Here is a 23,170-nt window from a genome sequence, read left to right as displayed (position 1 = left end):
CAGTGCTAACATAGTTTCCCAATTCTTTCTTGCCAAGTATATGAGGTCCAAGTTGTTTACAGTGACAACCACTTCTTAGAAGAACTATGAAAGATTTTTAATATCTCACAAACTATCTTACCCTGTTTATTTAAAAAAAAAAAAAAAAAAGCCTGTAAATGTAGGTGTGAACTATCTTTTATTTTTTTCCGCACTGAACTCTACAGGTCCTTCTTTGTTAGTATTTCCTTTCTATGTCTACCATCCTCTTGCTTCAGGAAGGGTTTCTAGTCCATTAACTTTATATGCAGATTTTACAAATTAAAATTCTTTATGTGAAAAGAATATGGTAATAATGGAGCTATAGCTGGGTGTGGTGGTGCACACCTTTAATCCCAGCACTCAAGAAGCAGAGGCAGAAGGATCTCTGAGTTTGAAGCTAGCCAGTGAGCTCCAGAAGAGCCAGGACTACACAGAGAGGAACCCCCACACTGCTCCCCAGAGAATGGAACTGTGAGTCATGGTACATGCCTGTAGTCAAGGCATGATTGGGAGACTGAGCCAGAAGGATTGCCATGATCTGGAGGCCAGCCTGGGCTCTTCAGTAAAACTCCATCTCAAAAAAGAAAAGGAAAAAAAGAAGACAAAGGATGAGAATATGAAGTACATAGACCACATTTATTATCAGACCTTTTCCATTCTAAGTTTATGTTTTTGTGTGTTGCCTCAACTTCATCAGAAATATGTACTGTATCCCAGTAGCCAAAAGGCTCAGAGATACTATCCTTGGCACTTTGGTAATAACTAGACTTAGACTCCTGTGTATCTACAGTGTTAGTAGATGGTAGGTTTAGAGTTGTCCAACTTGGACAACTTGTATATATGATCTCTATGTAAACTTTTAAAATTAAAAAATGTCCATTTTATTCAGCCGCAAGCTAATAACTGAGTTGTATAGCATGTATTTATAGTAAAGTTCACATAATCTCTAAATTGTTAGGGTAAATTCTCATCATATTTGATTACATGGTGACTTTTTACTTTGAAATGGAGGAAAACATCTTGGCATTGTTTTTCGTCCATTTTTCATATTGTCATCAATATGGAATATTTATAGGCAAAGATTTAAAAATTAAATACTTGAACTTTGATTTATTACTATACTGAAGTCTTAAGCAGTATAACATAATGAACTATATTGTATTTGCAAGTTTGTTTTACTGAATATACTTAAACTATTAAAAACAAGTGAGTAGGTACTAGAGAGATGAGCCAGAGCTTAAGTGCATGGCTGCCCTTCCAGAGGACCAGGATTTGATTCGAAGTGACCCTGTAGAGTCTGACAATTATCAGTTAACTCCAGTTCCTGGGAATGCAATGCCCTCTTCTGGCCTCTGTGGTCACCAGGCTCTCATGTGGTACACAGACATACATGTAGGCAAAATATTCATAAAATACATAAAATGAAATGAAATGGAAGATGTTTTAAAGAAGAGAAATGTAGTCTGAATGAATACTCTTTTTACAAATTAGTACAATGGCTGGAGAGAAGATGGTCAGTGGGTGAGATGTCTGTGTATTCTATCCCCAGCACCCACATCAAAGCTGGCCTATAATGCAGTAGGTGTGGAGTAGGATATAGGAGCATCTAGGGTCATTGGACAGCTAGCTTATACAAATCAGAAAGGGGAGACTTTCAGAAAGTAAGCTGGAGAACAGATGATATCTGACATTGACCTTTGGTCAACACACTTACTTGTACTGACACCCACACACATAGGTGCCCTCATGTATATACTATAAGCACAAGCACACATATGCACTCAAGTGATTTGCACACATAGACATAAAAATTGCTGCTGTCAGTTGTTGGTGCTATGAGGTGTCCACTGTCTGTTCCCTCGAGAACTGCCAGAACTGTGAATGTGTCCCAAAAGGAATTCTGAAGAAGCGTTTGTACTACCAGAGAGGGTGTCGAGGAATAAGGCAGTGCCTTTGGAACAAGTGTGACCTGTAACTGCACTTCTGCCATGTGTGCACCCTGGAAAAGGCTTCATAGTAAGACATGCAAAGAGTATTTGTTCATGGCTCTCTACCCACAAAATTGGAAACTTTTTCAGCAGGAAAGTAGATAAGCTGTGCTTTTATGTACATAAGGAGATACCAATAGAAATCAGTGAACTAGTATCTATATCAGTTTATCTCAAAAATAGAATATTATATGAAAATGCAAATTTCAAAAAGGTGTGCACCACATAATTCTGTTTTCTTCAGTGTTTTCAAATCGTTATGTGTATTGTTTGAGCGCATAAATGTACATCATTCACAAACTATACAAGAGACTCACAACAGCTTTTAGTTAAACTGCATGCATGGATGTTCATTCAGCTTTATCTGTACTGTTTTCATTTTTGAGAGAAAGAAAAATGTCCAGTTTAAGCAAATATGTATGAATATCCTCTGTGAGTCGTGTTGTTTACTATTTAGGTCTCAATTCTTCATTCTTTGGACAGTATTTTCAGTGATCTCACATTGGTGGTCAAGTATTTACTCTGAGACTAGAATGAACAGTTTTGCAGCTGAGCTTATTGTCCACCAATGAAGCTTTTAATACAAAGTTGTGGTTTTTTTTTTTTTGTTTTGTTTTGGTTTTATAGGAAAAACATCAGAAAGAGGCTCATTTTCCCTATACAGCAGAGATTCCGGACTATCAGGCTGTCAGGTAAGTTTTGTAAGACTTACACTTGTGTAAAGATAGAAATTTATCCACATAATTTCACCATTGTGTATTCATATAATTTTATGACTTCATGTGATAAGGTTGTTTTGTTTTTAGCAGCTCAACATATCTTCTTTTTCCATTGCCCCCCTCTTGAAATGGTTCCCCTTCCCCAATTCAGATTTTTCTTCTTTTTAATTAGAGACAAAGTAGACAAAGTTTCTACTGCTTTCTAAAATGCATCTCACTTCTGGAAATGATTTTCCCCCCAGAATTCCCCATAGGAAAAGCAAATTATTGGTACATGCATTGAAGAGCATGTGACGAACACATGCAGTTTGCGTGTGCTGCACTGGTGGCTGTGCTGTCCTTGCTGTCGTACTGCTCACCAAGTGTCCAGGCCTCAGCTGGCTTTGACCTGGGACCCTGCTCTACCTTTTCAGGTTCCTCACACGCTGTATTTTTGCTGGTGGCTATCTTTTCCATTGTTCTCTCATGGGATTCTGAAATCTTACCTACCTTCAGATTTCCCTCGGAATCAAGCCCTCCAACAAAATAGAAAGGCAATCTTCGTGGGTTTTGATCTAATCTAAGACATGGGTATCTAGTCGTCTTAACTGTCGTACTAATAATACCACTCCAGTTAATATGTACATCCTCATAATTACTGGCAAATACAACAAGCAGTGATAGTCACAGAATGTGAATTGTTAAATGCAGCAGATCAACATATGCCTCATGAGTCAGACATGGCAGCCCCACACCTGTAGTCCCAGAACTTGAGAGGCTGAGGAATGAGGATTGCTGAGTTTGAGCTAGCGTAGGCTACAAAGAAAGGCCTGTCTTTGAAGTGAGTAAAACTCCCCGTTCTCTCTGGGTTTAATTCATGCAGCTGCCTTTGCTTTCAAACTATGAAATGAAAATGTTCAGAATCAAACCTTTGGTCAATTTTAGATCACATAACATTCTGAGTCATGTGATGTCCATCTGGAAGGTGAGTCACTCCTTTGTCTAAGGTATCCATCCTCCCCACCCCCATTAGTCATTTAGTCTTGGTTCTCAAATTGACTATTGTAGTATCATAATGTTTGTTTCAAGAATCCCTTACTTTAGCAATAATCCCCAACGTGCAAGAATACTGAGACTGTCACTTGAGATATACCAAAAGAAACCCTGAAATTCTTTATTTAAGAGAAAATGTTGAAGTTCCTAACTTGATAAAGAGGGAAACTTATATTCTGACATTGCTAAGATTTGCAGTGCTTTAAAATGCACACATTGAATCCTCTCAGCAGCCCATCATGCAGACCTGAAAGAACACATCTTCCAGGGGTAGTTATTGCATGGCTTTATACACAGCAAAAGTAGTAAACTATACTGGTACTTGAAGTGTTTGTTTTGCGGCTTTTTTTTTTCTTTTTTGTTTTGTTTTGTTTTTTGTTTTGTCTTTTGGAGACAGGATTTCTCAGAAGTGTTAACTCAGGCTATCCTGCAGCTGGCCTCAAACTCACAGAGATCCACCTGCCTCTGCCTCCTAAGCACTGGGAGTAAAGGCGTGCATCACCACCACCACCAGGTTTTTAACTGTTATGTGACTCTACTTCAGTAAGAGCCTCTCACATTTTTAGTTTATGCTTCAGTGTCCTTCACTTTTAATGTTTTTGTTTGGCAAGGGGACTAAGCTTAGCTATTTATCATGAATCCTTGGAGGCTGGAATTCACATGAGTATTAAAAGGACCTGTTTGTCAGCTGTTCATGAACATTGTAGATATCAAGAAGTCCCATGGCAAAGAAAGCAACAAACTTACAGAAGGTACAGTAACAAAACACAAAACTTAAAGATATACATAGCGGGGGGGCTGGAGAGATGGCTCAGCAGTTAAGAGCACTGGCTGCTCTTCCAGAGGACTCAGGTTGTATTCCCAGCACCCACATGGCAGCTCACCACTGTCTGTAGCTCCAGTTCCAGATCTGACACCCTCTCACAGACATACAATCAGGCAAAACCACCAGTGCACACATAAATAGATGGATAGGTAGGTAGGTAGATAGAGAGATAGATAGATAAAAGAAAAAACAACAATCTGGTTTCTTTTTTAAACAAATGCACATATGAGAAAGATAAATTTCCAAAAAAAAATTCACAGCCCAAGCAATCAACAGCCCTAGAGAACTCCATAGTATAGCAAAGCAATGAAAAGTTTTATTACAACCAGGACCAGCAGCATCAGTGAAGACAAAGGGGTTCTTGACACCAGTAAAAAGGGGTTCATTGCTGTGAAAAGAACAGTGGTTCTGCTAATTATTACTACTCCTTAGCTCTTACCATGCTGCAACTGTTTGGAGAAATTATGGTGGATACCACCAACTGATTTGCGTCCTGAGCATAAGCTTGGGAAATTCAAGAGTTAGAAAAATTAAAGGTATGGGCATTGTGCTGCCCCTTGTAGTTTTAGCACTCCAGGGTGCTGAAGCAGGAAGGGCCTCAAGTTCTAAGACTACCTGGGCTACAGTTCAAGATCCTATCTTACAATAGTGATGATGGTAGTGGTGATGAACAAGAAGAAAAGCATATTAACTCTTTTTCAAAGAAAAACCTATATTCCAGATAATGTGTGTTTTATTGGATATATATATATTCACAAATGATAAAAATACAAGAGAATATAATGTAAATGGTGACTACAAAATTATATCCAAATGCTACCTTTACTTTTTTTCTTCAGTAGCAGGTAATATGAGTCTTCTCATATTACCTTCTATCTCAAAACTGATTGGCCATTAAATGGAAGAGGTACAATAGTTTTACTGGAAGCACTGATCATTGTGCAATTGAGTTTTTAATTGATGCAGCACAAAGTCTATGCCATTTTTAATTAATAACAGACACAGTACCTTTTAAACTACTTAGTGACATGAACATTCTTTCATTATGATAATTTTTCTTATGCTACTTATACAAATATTTGTTTACACAAGTTAAATAAAATTTTCAGAACCTTAAAAGATAGCAGTGTTAGTTTTTTTCTCCAGAAGTGTAAGGTTTTTATTTAAGTCATTATTCAGCTCCTAAAAACAAGAACTTTACAAACTCACTTAAATCTTTACTGCTTATATAGGCATTCGTATTGAATGGAAGTGACAGAGGTGTGCACACCTGTTGAGAACGTAAAAATAAATGAAGCAAAAAAAATGTATAGGGTTAGAAATAAATGAAGATTTGAAGATACTAGGTGCTGAGAGATGAGTCAGTCATTCAGAGCACTGTCTGCTGCTCTTCCAAATATATCTGATTTGGTTCCCACAACCTACACAGCTCACATTCAACTCTCTCTTCTGGCCTCTGTGGGCACCAGACACTCAAGTAGTGCACAGACATATGTGAAGACGAATACCCAATGCATATTTAAAACAAAACAAAAAAAAAACCCAAGATTTTAAGAACTTTTTTTTTCAGTAGTTGACACAGTAACAATTCAAAATCTTAATAATAGAGCTAAATTAACTCTCAACAACTTGGTCTTATTGGTACTTACAGACCTCTACATCCAACAATTGAAGAATGTTTCTTTCAAGGGCACATGTTAATTACAGTCAAAAGGTATGAATCATATACCATCTCATAAAATCAGTGTCAACAAAGTCTAAAGGTTTGAAAATACAGAGAACGTGAACATAGACACCAACAAGAAATCATTTAAACATACCTGTTAAATAGCCCTGCTGAATCCCACAAGGTGGCATACAGAAAGCCAACTCTGTTGGTTGTTCTCTGATCTCCATGTACTCACATGCCAACTACATCTAGGCACAAACACAAATAATACTAGTGTGTTAGGGTTTCTGTTGCTGTGAAGAGACACCATGACCAAGAAAACTCTTATAAAAGAGAACATTTAATGGGGGGTAGTTTGCAGTTTCAGGAGTTTAGTGGTGGGAAGCATGACAGCATGCAGGCAGACCTGATGATGGAGAAGGAGCTGAGAGTTCTACATCTTGATCCACAGGCATCAGAAGGAGACTGTGTACCACAGTGAGCATAGCTTGAGCACATGAGACCTCAAAGCCTGCCCCTACACTTCCACCAAGGCCACACCTCAAAATAGTGCCACTCCCTATGGGCCAAACATTGATTTGTATGAGTGAGTCTGTGGGGGCTTTCCCATTCAAACCCTACAAATATTAATTTAAAACCCATGAAACATCAAGGTGTAAGGTTAACAGCATGTAAGACTTTAACAATGAAAGTACACCACAAAACTTGCTCAATCAAAGATCTGAACAGAGATACCATGCTTGTGAATTTGAAGACTATTGTTTACATTTTATTTCTTCCTAAATTGGGCTATAGATTTAATGTGGTTCCAATCAGAGTTTTAACAGACTTTTTATAGATATTGACAAGAACATTCCAAGGTAGACGATTGCAGTGATATGGCTCAGCAGGTAAGCAGATCAGCTCCTCAGCCTGACAAGCTGAGTTTGGTGCCCTCAGTCACAAGGTAGACAGGAAGAAGTGACTCCTGTAAGTTGATTTCTGACTTCTGTGTGCAGTCATACATTCATGTATGCATACACAATAGATAAATAAATATAACTAATTTTTTAATTAAAGGCAAAAGATTGAGAAGCCAAAACTATTTTAGAAAAAGGAGGATGTATTTACCATGATATCACTATTTACTTCAAAGTAATACTAATCAACAGGACAGTTTTGTATTTGTATGTAGGTGGAAACAGCTCAAGGAACAGAACAGAGAGCTGAGGAAGGGCCCTCAGATATATGACGTTGATACAAGCAATTCAATAAAAGATTATCTCTTCAGTATAAGGTACTGGAGTAACTGTATTAATGTGGGAAAGAGGAACTTTATCCCTTGTACTGTGTAAAACTTAAGTTTAAAATGAAACTTGAATTTGAAAGCTAAAGTAATGATACATCTGAAGAGAAAACATACATGAATGTTACCACCTCAGAACAAACAAAAATTACTTCACAAAAACTTTTTTTTTTTTTATTTGTGTGTGCTTTTCTGAATGTGTACCATATATATGCAGTGCCCTTGGGGGGCAGAAGAGGATATCAGATTCTCTTAGAGCTGGAGTTACAGGTGGTTGTAAGCTACCTGATGTGGATGCTGGGGACCAACCTGCGAACTATATAAGCACTCTGAACCTCTGAACTATCTCTCCAACCCCATACAAAAATTCTTATGAAAGAAGTAGAAAGCATAAAGCATAAAAGAAATACTGATGAGTTGAAATTAACCAAAATTTAAAGTGTATTCAACTCCCATTCACCCAAAAAAGAGCACCAACAAGAAAAAGTGAAGAGAACCTGTGACTGGCACAGGCCTGTGGTCCCAGATACTCAGGGGCCTGAAGCAGGATTACCTCTTGAACCACATGAGTCCAGGAGATTGAGGCCAGCCCTGGGCAACCTAGCAGATCCCGTTTCCAGCCATCCTTTCTTCCTTCTCCTTCACTCATTGAATTTATTCTTTTACAGGGGTGTGTGTGCATACATATATAATGTATTTTATTCCTACTCGCACTCCAGTTCTCCTGTCTCTGTTGCAGAACCCCTTTCCTAGCAAATTCCCTTGCTATTCAAATACCTGTTCTCTCCACCAAAAAAGAAAAAGAAACTTAGGTCTGCTTGCATGAGGATGGATAGGAGTTACTTACTAGAGCATGGATGACTTATAAGTAGATAACCCAGTGAAGAAAGGCATTTCCTATCCCTACCTACTTGCAGAGGAGTGAGACCCCTGTGAGGTTCTTTCCCATCCTTGATCGAATATTGACAGGCCTAATCTTATGTGAGTAACCACAGGTATTAGGAGCCTTCCTTTGAAAACTTCTTTCAGTGGTGGGTGTAGGTAATGTAGAAACTCTTTTAACTAGTTAAAGTTTGGAGACTGACTGCTGAGTGTTCAGCCCTAAGCAAGACATATCACTTCTTCCAGGGAAGGGAAGAGTCAAAGGATGGTAGAGGAATGTTTTGAAGCACTGTCTTGGATATGAGGTGCCCAGTACATTAATAAACTCGTAGTAGCTTTGGTTACCTAGATGAGGTTTTTGCTTTTGTTTTTTGTTTTTATTTTTTTTCTATAAACAAAGAGAAGCAGAAGATATCATACATATTTTCTAAAATTATAATTTTATCTTCTAAGTTGGGATTTATAAATAAGATGTGTAGCACATATATCTAACATAGATCTTGTGTAAAAAGTATATGATAGTTCATGATAATGTAATAGGAAAAGTTAACCCAATTTTATAAATGGACTTGAGCAGATATACAGGAGACTGATTAGCTTGTGCACACCACATTATTAGGTATCTGGTGCATAGGAATTAAAATCATCATGGCATACCACTACATACTCACCCAAATAACTGAATTTAAGATCATGAACACCATTAAATATGGGACTATCATGTGGCACTGTAACTTTAGAGAACTATTACCAAGTACTTTTCAAAGGTAAATATGCAACTATATCATAACTAGCAATATTATTTGTGAATATTTTTCCAAGGAAGATGGGATTGTTGTTCATAAAAAGCTATGTCAAGAAAGTTCATAGCAGTTGTATACATATTATCTTAAAACTGGAAGCAACCCAGATGTTCAGTAAAAGAATGGATAAACAGCTTGTGCTGTGTTCATCTATTGAATGTTGCTCAATAAAATGGAATGTGTTGATGATGTAGGTGGAAAGACAGGTGAATCTCAGTACAGCATGTAAGCATGACCAGATCTTGAAATACATAATGTATGGCTTTATGGTCAAACATCTATAAAATGGCAAAAGTGTCTGTTGACAACCTAATCTCTGTTTACCTCTGGGAGTAAGATTTGGCTATGTAGGGAATGGGAATGCTTGATATCTTAATGTGTATTTATCAAAACTAATAAACTGAATGCCCAGACATTTTATTGCACATATATATTTATTGAAGCCAATGGTAGTGGCGGTGCACACCTTTAATCCCAGAACTCGGGAAGGCAGAAGCAGATGGATTATCTGAGTTTGAGGCCAGCCTGGTCTACAGAGTGAGTTCCAGGATTAGCCAAGGCTACACAGAGGAACTCTGTCTTGAAAACCAAAAGGAAAAAAAAAAAAAAAGAATGTATGCATCGAAAAACAAAAACAGCTGGGCAGTAGTGACACACACCTTTAATCCCAGCACTCGGGAGGCAGAAGCAGGCAGATCTCTGTGAGTCTGAGGCCAGCCTGGTCTGCAGAGCAAGTTCTAGGACAGGCTCCAACCCTGTCTCTAAAAAAACAAAAAAAGAAAGAAAAGAAAAAAGAAAAACAATAATCAGATGGAACTGAGGTTAATGGTACATACGTGTAATCCCCAAACTTGGGGAGGTGGAGTCAGAAAAGGCCTGAATGAGAAACTGTCATAAAATGTGTATGGGCAGGGGCCCCTCAAGTTAAAGTGATAAGGAATAATTATTTTAATAATTTATTTGTTTTTTATGTGCATTGGTGTTTTGCCTGCATGTATGTCTGCATAAGGGTGTCAGATCCCCTGGAACAGAAGTTACAGACAGTTGTGAGCTGCCATGTGGGTCCTGAGAATCTGAGAATTGAACCCTGGTCCTCTGGAAGAGCAGTGAGTGCTCTTAACCACTGAGACATCTCTCCAGCCCCATAAGTAAGGAATAAATTTTAACAACAACCAAAAAAAATCTGTAAAACCTCAACACTGAAAACTAGCCAGTTCTTCAAACTGTTTAAGATCTCAGCAAGTGGATAGCTGCACTGCTATCCATCTTTATAAACTGGAAGGTGATATTCTAATATTGTAAGTTCTTTCCAAATGGATCTAAAAGTTTTAATGCAGCCCCAGTTACAATCCTGTCAGGGATTACTTTGTATGAGAATTAATAAGCTCACTGTAAAAACTTTGGAAATACAAATGGCCTGGAATATCAAAAGCACTGTCTCCTGAGATGAGCAAAGTTGAGGAATTTATCATCTTAACTACACAACTTAGTAAAAGCTACAGTAACTAAGCAGTATGACACTGGCATGATTGGAAACTATTACCCAGGCCAAGGTGCCCAGCAAAATAGAGCAGAATTTACAAACACTTGACTGATTGACTTTATTTTCAGTTGTATTTTGCCCAAAATTTTAAGAAGGAAATATGCAAGAATGTTTTTTGTTTGTTTGTTTTTGTTTTCTATCCCTTTGGTTTGTTGTTGTTTTGAGACAGGGTTTCTCCGTGTAACAGTCCCAGCTATCCTGGATCTCACTCTAGACCAGACTGGCCTTGACTGCCTCTGCCTCCTGAGTGCTGGGATTATAGGTATGTGCCACCATTGCCCGGGCAGCTAATTGAAGTTTTAAATGCAGTGTATTAAGCAGTTTGCAGCCCCTTTCTAGGCTTGTATCTGTGATAATTTCAAAAAATGATCATTTTTACTTGGAAACAGATTCATAGCTGTAAATTATTTTAGTAACCTAAGTAATTGTTTTGATTTTTAGGTAGACTTTTATTTGAGGTCATTCTCTTATAAATTTCTACAAATTTTAATAAATTCTTTAAGAATTTTAAGATGATGATTCTTGTGTTCTTTTATTGAATGGAAAATGTCGAGGAAACAAGTCCATGTATATTATAAGATTGTTTTTGTTTTACTTTATAAATAAAGAATTGATCCAAGCAACAGACTAGAAGATCTGCCCTCCACAGGCTGGGGGAAATCAAGCTATGTATGTGTAGAAGGTAATTAAAATTATTGAATAATTTGTAATAATTCTCAAATTATGCAAGTATGATTTGACACTTAAAAATTAACATGATTTTTATATAAGGAATAGTTTTTAAAGGATGTATAAAATTCAAAGGCTGTACAAGAAGGATTAAATTTGACATAGTAAGGGGGGGGCCTACTGGGGAAAGACAAGCAGCACCAGTGCATCCTAGGTTTTCTGGTTCCCTCCTTTTAACCCAGCAAAACAACAAATATTGTGAGGGTGGTTGCTCATCTGTCTTTCTGCTACTTTATTTAGATCATACCAAACAGAAGTTATCAGTAATCTGTTATGCATAAAAAATTACCTTAATGTGTATTCTAACAATAACAGCATTTTTGTTTGGCTTGGATGGAATGTTTACTTAATAGTGTGAGATAGCTGGATGATAAGGAAAGGGCTAGCATACCTAACCAGAGTTTATCTTTTATCCTACAAGAATTTTGCCATAAGTGGAGGCCTGATTAAAAAATTTTTTTTTCTTAGCAAAGTGAGCTATGGATATGTGGGAGATTGGCCAGAGACATGGAAACTGTATTGGAAATAGCTTTGCTCCAGGACACATAAAAGAACTGTGAGATGAAAGATAATGTTAACCTTGTGTTATAAATAATTTAAAAATTATCAGCAAATAATTTTTTAAAAGAAAAGGTTAAATTTCACGCAGTGTAATTCCAACACTTGATAGTCAGAGGCAGAAGGATCAGTGTTTGAAGCCAGCACTGATGACTTAGGGATTCTTGCAAGTCAGAGTTACATCATATGACTATGTCTTTTTTTTTCATTTTTAAAAAATATTTATTAATTGTGTATATGGTGGTCTGCTTGCAAGCCAGAAGACGGCACCAGATCTCATTACTGATGGTTGTAAACCACCATGTGGTTGCTGGGAATTAAACTCAGGACCTCTGGAAGAACAGCCAGTGCTCTTAACCTCTGAGCCACCTCTCCAGCCCATGACTATGTCTTTAAAAAAAAAAAAAAAAAGAAAGAAAGAAAAAGAAAAAACCAAGATCCTGGGGGAGATGGCTTAGTAGCTAGGAGTGCATATGAGGACCATGGTTCAGTTCTCAGCACTGACACTGGATAGTTTACAGTCATAAGTAATTTCCCCTTATCAGTAAATAAATGTGTTTAGATGATGTTACAGAACTAACTTAAAGGAGAATTCCAACCGTGATTTTCATAGAGCAAAATACAGAACTGAATGCAAAGGCTCATTTTACCTGGGAGTGTGGGAAGTGGGATGTGTTGAAGATGGTGTAGGTTGTTCATACCTCTGCTAGACAGCATTGTTTTTCAAGTCTATGACAGTTATTTTGCAATACTACTAGTAATTTATAACTTGGGGAATTAAAATTGCTCCTAAAGTGAAAACAGCTTACAGGGGAATGTAACAGACTTAAGAAAGCAGGCTGTCGGCCAACTCCACCTACTTTCTAATTGGAAAGTGGCCATTTCCATTCCTTACAGATTAGTAAAATCTTTCCGCTTCTTTCTGCTTTGGTGTCAGAGTTGTGTAGTAGTAACAGAGATGGTCTGGCCTGCTAGGTTTGTACGTTTTCTGTCTGGTTCTTTACAGAACCTGTTCTGCTCTTGATAATAGTTTTTCAACAAAGTATTAATTTTTTTTTCCCAAGCAGTTATATGTTTCTAATAATTCTTACAATCCGAGCCTGTCATTTGTGGCCAGTGTTAACTAGCCTATTCTTTTCCTAAGAGGATGAAAGATGAAGGTTTTAAAGGGCACTCCGGTCTTTCCTTATATAACAGCAAACCTAGAGTAGTTTGATTGAAATGTCTCCATATTCTCAGGCATTTGAAACTTGGTCCCCAGTGGTGGTGCTGCTTGGAAGCGTTATGAGGTGTGACCTTCCTGGAGGAAGAGTGTACAGGGTCAGGCTAAAAAGCTGTAGGAAGGGGTTCGGGAAATGGCTCCGTCAATAAAGGACCTGCCACACAAGCACAAAGACCTGAGTTTGCATCCCCAGGAACCACAAAAATAATGGGGTATGGCACCATGTATCTATAACCACATTACGGAGAGGGAGATCAACAACAGCTGCCTGGAGTTCATTTGCCAGGTACCCTATCCAGTTGGTACCTAGCCACTAGGTAAGCACCAAGGTTCATGAAAAGTCCTTGTCTCAAAAAGTAAGGTTGAGAGCTGTTGAAGACAACTGACGTCTGGATTAGACACATAACATATATGTACACACCTGCATGCACACTTGCATTTCTCTGTACCCCCATACAAACATGTACATGTATCTCATTACAAACAAAATTCAAAAGATGTAAACTCCTTAGTTCTGGTTCCTACCCTGTCTGAGGACCCTGTTGCCATTGAGGAAATCAAGGATTCTTCTGCTCACAGACAGGAAAAGGTATGCCAGGTCTGATAAGAGCAAAAACAAGGAGTTCAGACATAACAGCTCCCATGGTAGAGTGCGAAAACTGACTTTCAAGATTTAAAAATTGCAGTTTTTAAAAAATCAATTATGTGATCCTTATAGTAACAAAGGAAAGGCTTTCTATTTGGTATTGGTGATTTATCTAAGGCAGGACACCAGAAATTATTATTGACACTAAATTATGCATGCAATTAATTCTTACTATATTTGTAACCAGCAAACTAACTGCCTAACTTGCAAACTCCTTCGTAGAGAGATGGCAAGCAACGCCTATTTTTTTCTCCAAAAATTAAGGCCTAATTTCACCCTGGGAAACCAATGAGTTCATTGGGCTTCCTTGGTAAGGGTTTTCTTAAAAGAATGTGGGTGGTGTTTCTCCCCTCAGCAGGTCACAGCTGGAAAACCTTTACCCAATAGGGATGAGTGCTTCCCCAAAGCCATATAAATGGAGCTTCTTGTCTCTCCATTCTGTAGATTCCAGTGCCATCCCTGGGCCACATGCAGTTAAGGGAGAATTAATTGCATTCAGTATGTAGTATCTGCAGGATACTCAGATGAGGATCTTGACCCTTCCCATTCCTTCATAAGAAGGTGTAAAGTCTCGAAAGCCCAATTGAACAATCTTTTTTTTTTTTTTTTTTTTTTTGGAAAGAAATGCCAGCTGAATTCCCTAGATTGTGGTTGCTTGGTTTGAAAGTCAACCACTCACATCACAGAACAGCAGGTAAATAAATTTGATACAGTGGTCAGATTTGCAGGTCTGTTAGGTTGATGTGGGTGATGCATAGTGGTCTTTATTTTTTAACTTTATGGTCATTATTTAGTTTGGTCACTGCAGTACTCTCTGAAAAAGTGTTGCTGATGCTGCTTTCTGTCCAAGGAACTTAAAACCTCAAGCTGTATTATCTACCTAAGACTAAATAACTTATAAATGTTAGTGCTTAGGAGAGAATGGTTGAAGTAATAGACTCCATGTTCTAGGTTTCAAAGGAAGGAAATAAAATCATGATTAAACTTTAGAACTAGTGGGGGAAGAGGTTAAGATTAGGTCATGAGGTAAAAGAGCATCTGCAGTCGGAAGGGGTGGTGGCACCGTATAATCAGGAGGCTTCGTCACAGAATATTATTAGACTTCTCTGATTTACTGTGCTGCACTGTTGTCTTTTGGAGAGTGGATTATTAGATTGGTGATTGGAGGATTGGTGGAGCCAGGAAGGGTGGAGAAGACACTGCTATCTCTTAGATCAAAGTTTAACCTCTGCCTATGGCCCTGTTCTCCTGAAGTAGCATATGAAAGAGCCCCAAACACACAGTAGTCAAGTCAGAAAGTTTTTGAAGATCTGAACCATGTAATTTAATCAAGGAGTCATGAGTTTAGAACATAGTAAAACAAATTTTGTGGGAGGGAAATCTTAAATTATCAAGTAATAAACAGTTATAATTTCCCACCAATGAGAGTTAGATTTTTGCATGAGTTGCATGATTTTTGCAGTGAAAAACCTTCACTCACTGTTTCTAATGACTCTAAAAATTGACAGTTGCACTTTTGGGTATAGATTAAATACCTTAAAACTATAAAACTTTACACAGTAAAGCTTAATATAATAAAAGATTATCATAGTTTCAAGGATTATTGTCGATAGGCCGTGGTGGTGCACACCTTTAATCCCAGTACTGGGGAGGCAGAGGCAGGCAGATCTCTGAGTTCAACTACAGAGCGAGTTCCAGGACAGCCAGGGCTACACAGAGAAACCCTATCTTGAGAAAGAAAACAAACAAAAAAAAAGATTATTGGCAGTTTTGAACACTTGGAAATGGCAAAATAGTGTATTTTTTAAAGTGACTTTTCTCATACCATAGGAGCAGAAACCTAAAGGAAGAAAGGGATGATTGCCAGTTCACGGTCTCCTTTTTTTTTTTTTTTTTTAAAGAATTTTTAAAAGTTTTATTTATTTATTATGTATACAGTGTTCTGTCTGCATATATCCCTGCAGACCAGAAGAGGGCATCAGATTTCATTACAGATGGTTGTAAGCCAACATGTGGTTGCTGGGAATTAAACTTAGGACCTTTGGAAAAGCAAGCAAGCAGTGCTCTTAACCTCTGAGCCATCTCTCCACCCCTACTTTCTCCTTTTTATTCAGCATGGATTCTTGGTTCATGGAATGTTGCTATGCACATTGAAGATGGTTTCTCCCTTTTCAGCTAATCCTGATAGAAACACTATCATGAGACATCCAAGAATGTGTTTTTATGATGATTCTTAATCCAGTCAAATGACAATCAAGATGCAGGTCAAGATGCATTGCAAGCAGCAACTTTGTGTCCTCAACTGTTGAAATTGGGTTATTGGTACAAGGTTTATTATACCATCTTGTATTTTCATGTAAACATAAAATTTCCCAGAGTGTCTTGAAGGTGTCCAGGTGTAGGTTCATTAGCTATTACATGCTATCTGTAATGCTAGATTGATCTAGGTGTTACTCTTTGGTATACTGAGTGAAAATTGGTTTTGTGTGAAAGCTTTGAAGAAAAAATTGTTTCAGAAAATTATTGTGCTCCCAGAGCCGTAGGTTGCCTTCATAACACTGTCGCAAAACCCGTGTTGATACCTTACTTAGCTACAGTTGATTCTTTAATATTTGCCGACCCCCTCGGACCCCAGTAAAATCATACTGGTAGCCTGTAAGTTATACTGGTAGCTCTGTAGGAAAACATCACAGGGGCCTTTTGACAGAAAGTTTCTAAATTCAAATATCCAGAAAAACTTCTTACTTGAGAGGAGTTCAGGAGTGAGGGAGTGTCTCATTCTTTCGGTCTGGGTTGGCTAGAACCAGTACTCTTCTTTGAGGCCCCAGTTCCTGGGATACAGCATGGACCACCAGAGCAAAACAAAACATACTTGGACTATGGTCACTACCAACCCAATTTGAGTCTGCCTTTATGAAATCCCTGGAGTGATGGTTTGGAAGTGGGGATGCCTTCCACAAACCTGTAAAATCCTTTTTTTAAAAGTTGTAATGTTTGTAGTTACCTAATTTGTTCAGATGACTTTTAGCTTGTCTTCTTCTTCTTGTGGCTTTATTTCCTGGAAGTATTTTTTTCTCTTTCTTATGCTAAGCAGGCCCTTGCCAACATACCCATGTCCTCCCTCCAAGTTTTTCTTAATTCCTCTGTAACTTAGATCTCTTACTCTGATAACTTCATTGGTAGGTGCAAAATTTGGGAAAAAAATCAGAAAGTTTTCATTAAAAATTAACTATTAAGATAATAAAACTTCTCTTTGCTGCTGATTCTTCAAGAACATTTTAAAAATGTGAGCTATTCGGTTGACATGCTTTAAAAACTTAGTCACATATTAGTAGTTCATTTTCTCTTTTAAAGCCAGAGAGATTGGGCAAATTTCTTTGGTAGAATGCATGTAATGGATGGCTGCCATTGTCTTCTTAAACCTGCATTATATTTAAAAGCATAGACAATGATAATCAAATTTTTAAGAATTCATGTTGAGATGATAAGATTTGTAATGTGTTAGAAAACCTTTGTGGTTGTGGCTAGTTACTGACTGAGGAAGGCATTCAGAGAAGCTCGGGTTCTGTACAGTATCCCTGAACATGCTCCCTTTCCAGCTCCCACCCTGAATTAATACAGTGTCCAAAGTGATGGTAATGACTTAAAGCTATGCAGGTTACACAAAGCGTTTAATGAAATCTTGTCTTAGACAAAACACTTTGAGGGTCGTAATTAACAGCTCGTTTTCTGCAGTTCTATTGATTACTCATTCATGATCCTTTGTTCTCAGAATGATAACCACCAGCATGGATGTCGCTATCTGATGAGATTCTCAGGACAGAATTCTTCAATAGCTTATAGATAACTGCTGGTACCCCTGAAATTTCAATGTAAATATATTAGCATCCTAAAACAATTATTTTATAAATGTGTTTGCCAAAGTTAAAATTTATTGCAGTCTGTTTTTTAGTCGTGTATGGAAAATTAACAGACCGGTGTGTTAAAGGCCTCTTACTGCTGGCCCTGAGTTGTCACCCTTTCAGAGTCTGCACTGAGTGCAGCTTGAAGGACTTATTGGTCACCCTGCAGTCAGTCACCTGTCATCATCTCTGAAACTTCAATGGAGCTACAGTCAAACTACTGTGATTTTTGTTCTGAAAATGAAGTAATCATAAAAGAAAAATGGCTGTAACATTTTACTAATTTTGCTCTGAGAACAGTTTTGTGTCTTGATCATCAGCAGAAGAGGTTTTCGAGTGCCGAGAATGGAACTATTGGCAGGATAGAGCTTTGTTTTTCTGTTTAGTTCAAACATATTCCCTCCTTGAGAGGACAAACCTTTTGAACAGCTGCTTGCCTTTATGTAGTAAGACTGTACCATTTTATGAATGTAAAGGAGGCATGAAATTAGACATTTCATAGGCTATATGCAGCAGAAATATTTTGAGATACATGACTCTAGTATTCCCAGTTTTATTTTCCTAAAAAACAAATTAATGATAAGGACTCAGTCCTTCAAGTTTTTTAATCATAAAATATATTTGATTTTTTTTAAGATAACATTTTATTCCACAGACCAGGCTGGCCTCTACCTTGTTATAACCCTCCCATCTCAGCTTTCCAATGCCAAATTTACAGGTGTGTGTCACCACTTCCTGGTGCTTATAGTTTTTGACCTAGAGTTAATTAGGCCCTTATTTAATCTGAAGCTAGAAATAGATTTGAATATATTTAGTAAGTTTTTACACCAATCCATTCAATGGTAAAAATAGTCTGAAAAGGCAAGGATACATTTACCATCTGCAATGTTTTCCCTGTAAAGTTAAAAAAAATGCCCATATTACAGCTGTCTGACTCCAGATCCTTTTTGCTACTGTTTTGCATAAATCTTCTTTCCTATAAAATCACATTTATACTTTTTTCCAGTCTAAAAGAGTTCACATTAATGAATTATGTTGGCCAGGTTCACTACTTTATTCCTTTCTGTGACTTTCAGGTCATACTCAAACTAAAGAGCTTTCTTAAGTTCACATTTGAGAGCCAAGGTGACTCTTGCCTGTGAACAGGAAGAGAAACGTTAGAGATGTATCTCATATAGATTAGTAAAGTTCTTTATAAATAAATTAGTCTTTTTGGTTACTGTTTTGTCATTTATAATTCAAAATGTTACAGCCTAGAGGCTTTCTGTATGACTTAGAAAGGCTGCTTTTTCATTGAGTGTTACTCATTATTCAGTATCTTTTTACAGATGAAGTTCTGGAGGACTGTGAAAGGATTTTTCTAGCAGTGTTAAAGAAATGAGTACTGTCTTGTTCAGAGTACTAATTCTGCCCTGAGTAAAGAAATGAGTACTGTCTTGTTCAGAGTACTAATTCTGCCCTGAGTAAAGAGATGAGTACTGTCTTATTCAGAGTACTAATTCTTCCCTGAGTAAAGAAATGAGTACTGTCTTGTTAGAGTACTAATTCTGCCCTGAATAAGCAGCTTGTATGGACAAAACTGGTTTACCTGCTTCTCTGTCCTCTGGACATTAATACTCTTTCTGCTTAAGACGCTCTAGGCCAAGATCAGTGTTAATCAATAGTGCTTCTCGCTTATTTTAAAGCACACAGAAAAGTCAATAATATGAGCTGCTATCTAATTTTAATTTAGGAGAATAAAAGTGTAATAGTTTATTATATTTGCTTTGGTGATAGCTACATGTTTAAGGAAACAAATAAGGGAAATTGTATGATTTTGTTATTGGTATAATATCAAAATGTAAGGCTTTTGTAATTTTGTTCTAATTTTTTAGGTGTATTTTCCATTGGTTTTATTTATTGTCAGGACCTTTCGCATGAAATTATGTCCTAAACTTGGTCTTTATTTCTTTCAGTGCTGAAGTGGTCTATTTAGTTAACAGAATAAGTTAATGATCTGAAGTGTTAAGGAAACACCCTCCACTGTGTTTACTTGGCTTACTCATGTGAGTCATAACAGTTTAAAAACGCAGAAATAATTATTGCGCTGATTTAGACAGCGGAGTGAAGTAACAGCTTCTGTATGTTTTTAGCATCAGTAATCATGGTGAAACAAGAAGATAGGGCATTTCCTGTCTGGGTTTGTGTGTAGTGGAGGAAAAGGTCTATCAACACTAGATAATAACAAGCAATCTTTTTTTCCCTGTAAATTTCTTTTGTCTTTCTCATCAGGTAGCCGGTACACATTTCCAAAGTCTCCCAGTGTGTCCTCCATAGATAACTCAGCCTGAGGATTTAGACCACAGAGCGAGTTAGAAATTACTCCAGTTGCTTTCAAGCTAACATCTTTGTGTATGTTAATGAGATTCCTGGACTTTAGGAGTCTTGTGTGAAGGAAGAGGCTCTCTCAACTGGCCTAGATAAGCTGCTATAAGTGATAACTGAGATGGTACATTTGGAAATGCCAATAGTGAGTCTTTGGTATTGTTTATTATTATTATTATTTTCTCAAGTCTTTTATTTTGAAACAGTTAAGACCCAAAGAAAAGGTAAATAAGAGTATGATTCTTCATCAAGATTCATCAGTTAATATTTCATTTTTCAGTGTGTGTATGAATTCTATATGTACTCTGTACACACAGAATCATGGGAGAACATGTGTTGTTTTTCTGTTCTTGATTGAGGCTAATACAGATTGAGTATATTCTCTGGCCTCAGACTGTTTGTTTGTTTGGTTTGGTTTGGTTTGGTTTTTGTTTTGTTTTTTGAGACAAGGTTTTGCTGTGTAGCTTTGGAGCCTGTCCTGGAACTCGCTCTATAGACCAGGCTGGCCTGAAACTCAGAGATCTGCCTGCCTTGTCTCCTGAGTGCTGGAATTAAAGGTGTGCTCTACAGCCTGACTGGTTTCATATTCTTAATTGTTTTCTCTCCTGCAGTGGTTTGCCACCTCTGTCTCTTTTCTCCTCATCTAGTTTGACTTTAGCCATTGGGAGTTACAATCCAACAAGCTTGAATTTAGGGTAGACCAGGTCTTTTGAAACCTCACACCATTACATGGGACAAAAAATATTATGATTAAGATATAGAAAATTAGAGTACTATTTATCTTATTTCTTCATACATAAAGATAAACACACGGTACTTTACAGAAGAAAGGGGAAAATGAAAAGAATGTTCCTCCATACATAGACACTGTTAAGCCTTGCTCTTCCTAGGGCTGCTGGTAATGCATGCATGGAGAGAAGAGGAAAGATTGGTTCATGTAAACCATTTTCCCAGTGTCACAATCAGGTTTTGAACATAGATGGCTACTTTGCCTTTGTGTTTTCTAGGACATTAGTATATTTATTTGGTCTTCTTATACAAACATGAAAATGCACTTTCCTCTTCATCATTTATGACATGTTGTGCTCTTTTACTGTGACCATCTAGACATCCCCACGAAGATGGCCAAATTTTACTTATGTGCAAGTTTGTCCATTGGGTGTGTGTGTGTGTGTGTGTGTGTGTGTGTGTGTGTGTGTGTGTTTATTATGTAGGCAAACAGATCTTTCTGAACTGAGCTTTTTAACCCACCATTGAGGCCTCAAATTAGGGTCAAAGAACATGTTCTATAAAGGGCTAGAGAGCTGGACTCTAGGCTTGCCAGACTGGTCATCTGCTATGATGCTCATCTCTTTCACTGTAACATGAAAGGTCATAGCTACTACAGAAATCATCAGCAGGACTGTGTTTAATTGAAAGTAATTTCAGACACAAGACCAGTTTGACTGGCAGAATGTCACTTGTTGACCCTTAATATAAATCATTATTTTACATGCTTGTAAAAAGTTTATATAGCAGGAGGCCAATGAGATAGTTCAGCAAATAAAAGTACATGATAAGCAAGCCTGGTAACCCCACCCAAGTTTGGTACATGGAACCCACATAAGGGTAGAAGGAGAAAACCAGCTTCACAAAGTCAATGTACCATGACATTTGCACGCTCATCACACACACACACACACACACACACACACACACACACACAATTATATATAGATATCAGGTTTTTTTTCTTTAAATTAAGGCTCTGTAGAGATGGTTCAACAGTTAAGAACACTTGGTGCTCTTATAGACTACGTGAATTCATTTACCAGCACCACTCAACACCTGTAACTCCAATTCCAGAGGGTCTGACAATTCCCTTCTGAGCTTCGAAGGCACTAGGGATGCATGTGGTGCACATACATACATGCAGGCAAAACACTCACACACATGCATTTTTAATGAATAAAAAGATTGTTTCAATATGAATTTGTATAGCAAAAGGTCTGATAAGAGAATATTCATGTCTGTCTCTTATGTATTTATTTTATATGTTCAATGAACAGCTTCCTCTTCCTTCCATGTCAGACAGAATTATCAGTGGCAGTCAGTCTGGCAATGAGCACACCTATTAAAAGAATTTTCAAGGTGCATAACCTGTGCTTTCAAGCATGTGGAGATCATATGTTTCATATATTCTGATATTGCTATTTAAAGAATGTTGCATCTGCCTGTCAAAGGCAAAATAAAAAACAAAACAGATGTGGCGACTAAAATTTCTGTATAACGTCTGTGGAAGACAAATACTTCGAGGTTCCCGCTTGTAGACAGAACATTTGAAGATTCATAGCTAAGGATTTGTTGTGTGACTAGAAGATACGTCTATGTGTGATGTTTACATTTAAATTGTTCATTTTCTCCCTTTTTATCATCGCTTATGGAACTGATTTTAAGGTAGATTATTTCTCCTTTTGTGTCTGATTACCCCTTTCTCTCCATTGACTGTTGTATCTGTTGGAATTTATAATTGATGCTAAATAATTACATTGGTACTATATCATCTTTTTATTCACGTACCATAATATCTGGTAATTAAAACTATTCACTGGCCTACTTCATTAAAAAAAAATAACATAAGCTCTGGCTGAAAAGAATTTGCTTTTTGAGGAATCTGAAGAACACTATGTTCTTTTTTTTGTTTGTTTGTTTTTGTTTTGGTCTTGTAACCGTTCTGGCTGTCCTGGAACTTGCTCTGTACACCAGGCTAGCCTTGAACTCACAGAGATCCACCTGCCTCTGCCTCCTGAGTGCTGGGATAAAAGACATGTGCTACCACTGCCTAGCAAACACTGTTCTTAAGACTATTTTTGAAAGTTATACAGACAGCTTTTGACTGATTTAGTACTGTGTTTCATACATGCTGGGGCATTGTCACATGAGCTATAAAGTTGACATACCAGGTGAGTAAAGACAGCATGGCAAATGTAGGAGATACAGCA

At 37.5% G+C, this 23,170-nt stretch overlaps 1 protein-coding gene across 8 annotated transcripts in view; it reads left to right on the top strand.

Annotated features, from left to right (window-relative positions):
- Tcf12 (transcription factor 12) overlaps window positions 1-23,170 on the top strand; it is a 275,275-nt gene that overhangs the window by 169,034 nt on the left and 83,071 nt on the right. For all 8 annotated transcript variants that reach the window (XM_036192286.1, XM_036192282.1, XM_036192284.1 and 5 more), the window contains one exon: window positions 2,637-2,701. In XM_036192286.1, the coding sequence (XP_036048179.1) occupies window positions 2,637-2,701 (65 nt within the window). The remainder of the gene's footprint in view (window positions 1-2,636; window positions 2,702-23,170) is intronic.

This window comes from Onychomys torridus, chromosome 7 (assembly GCF_903995425.1).
Source record: "Onychomys torridus chromosome 7, mOncTor1.1, whole genome shotgun sequence".
NCBI lineage: Eukaryota > Metazoa > Chordata > Mammalia > Rodentia > Cricetidae > Onychomys > Onychomys torridus.
This window is presented reverse-complemented; position numbering and strand designations above follow the sequence as displayed.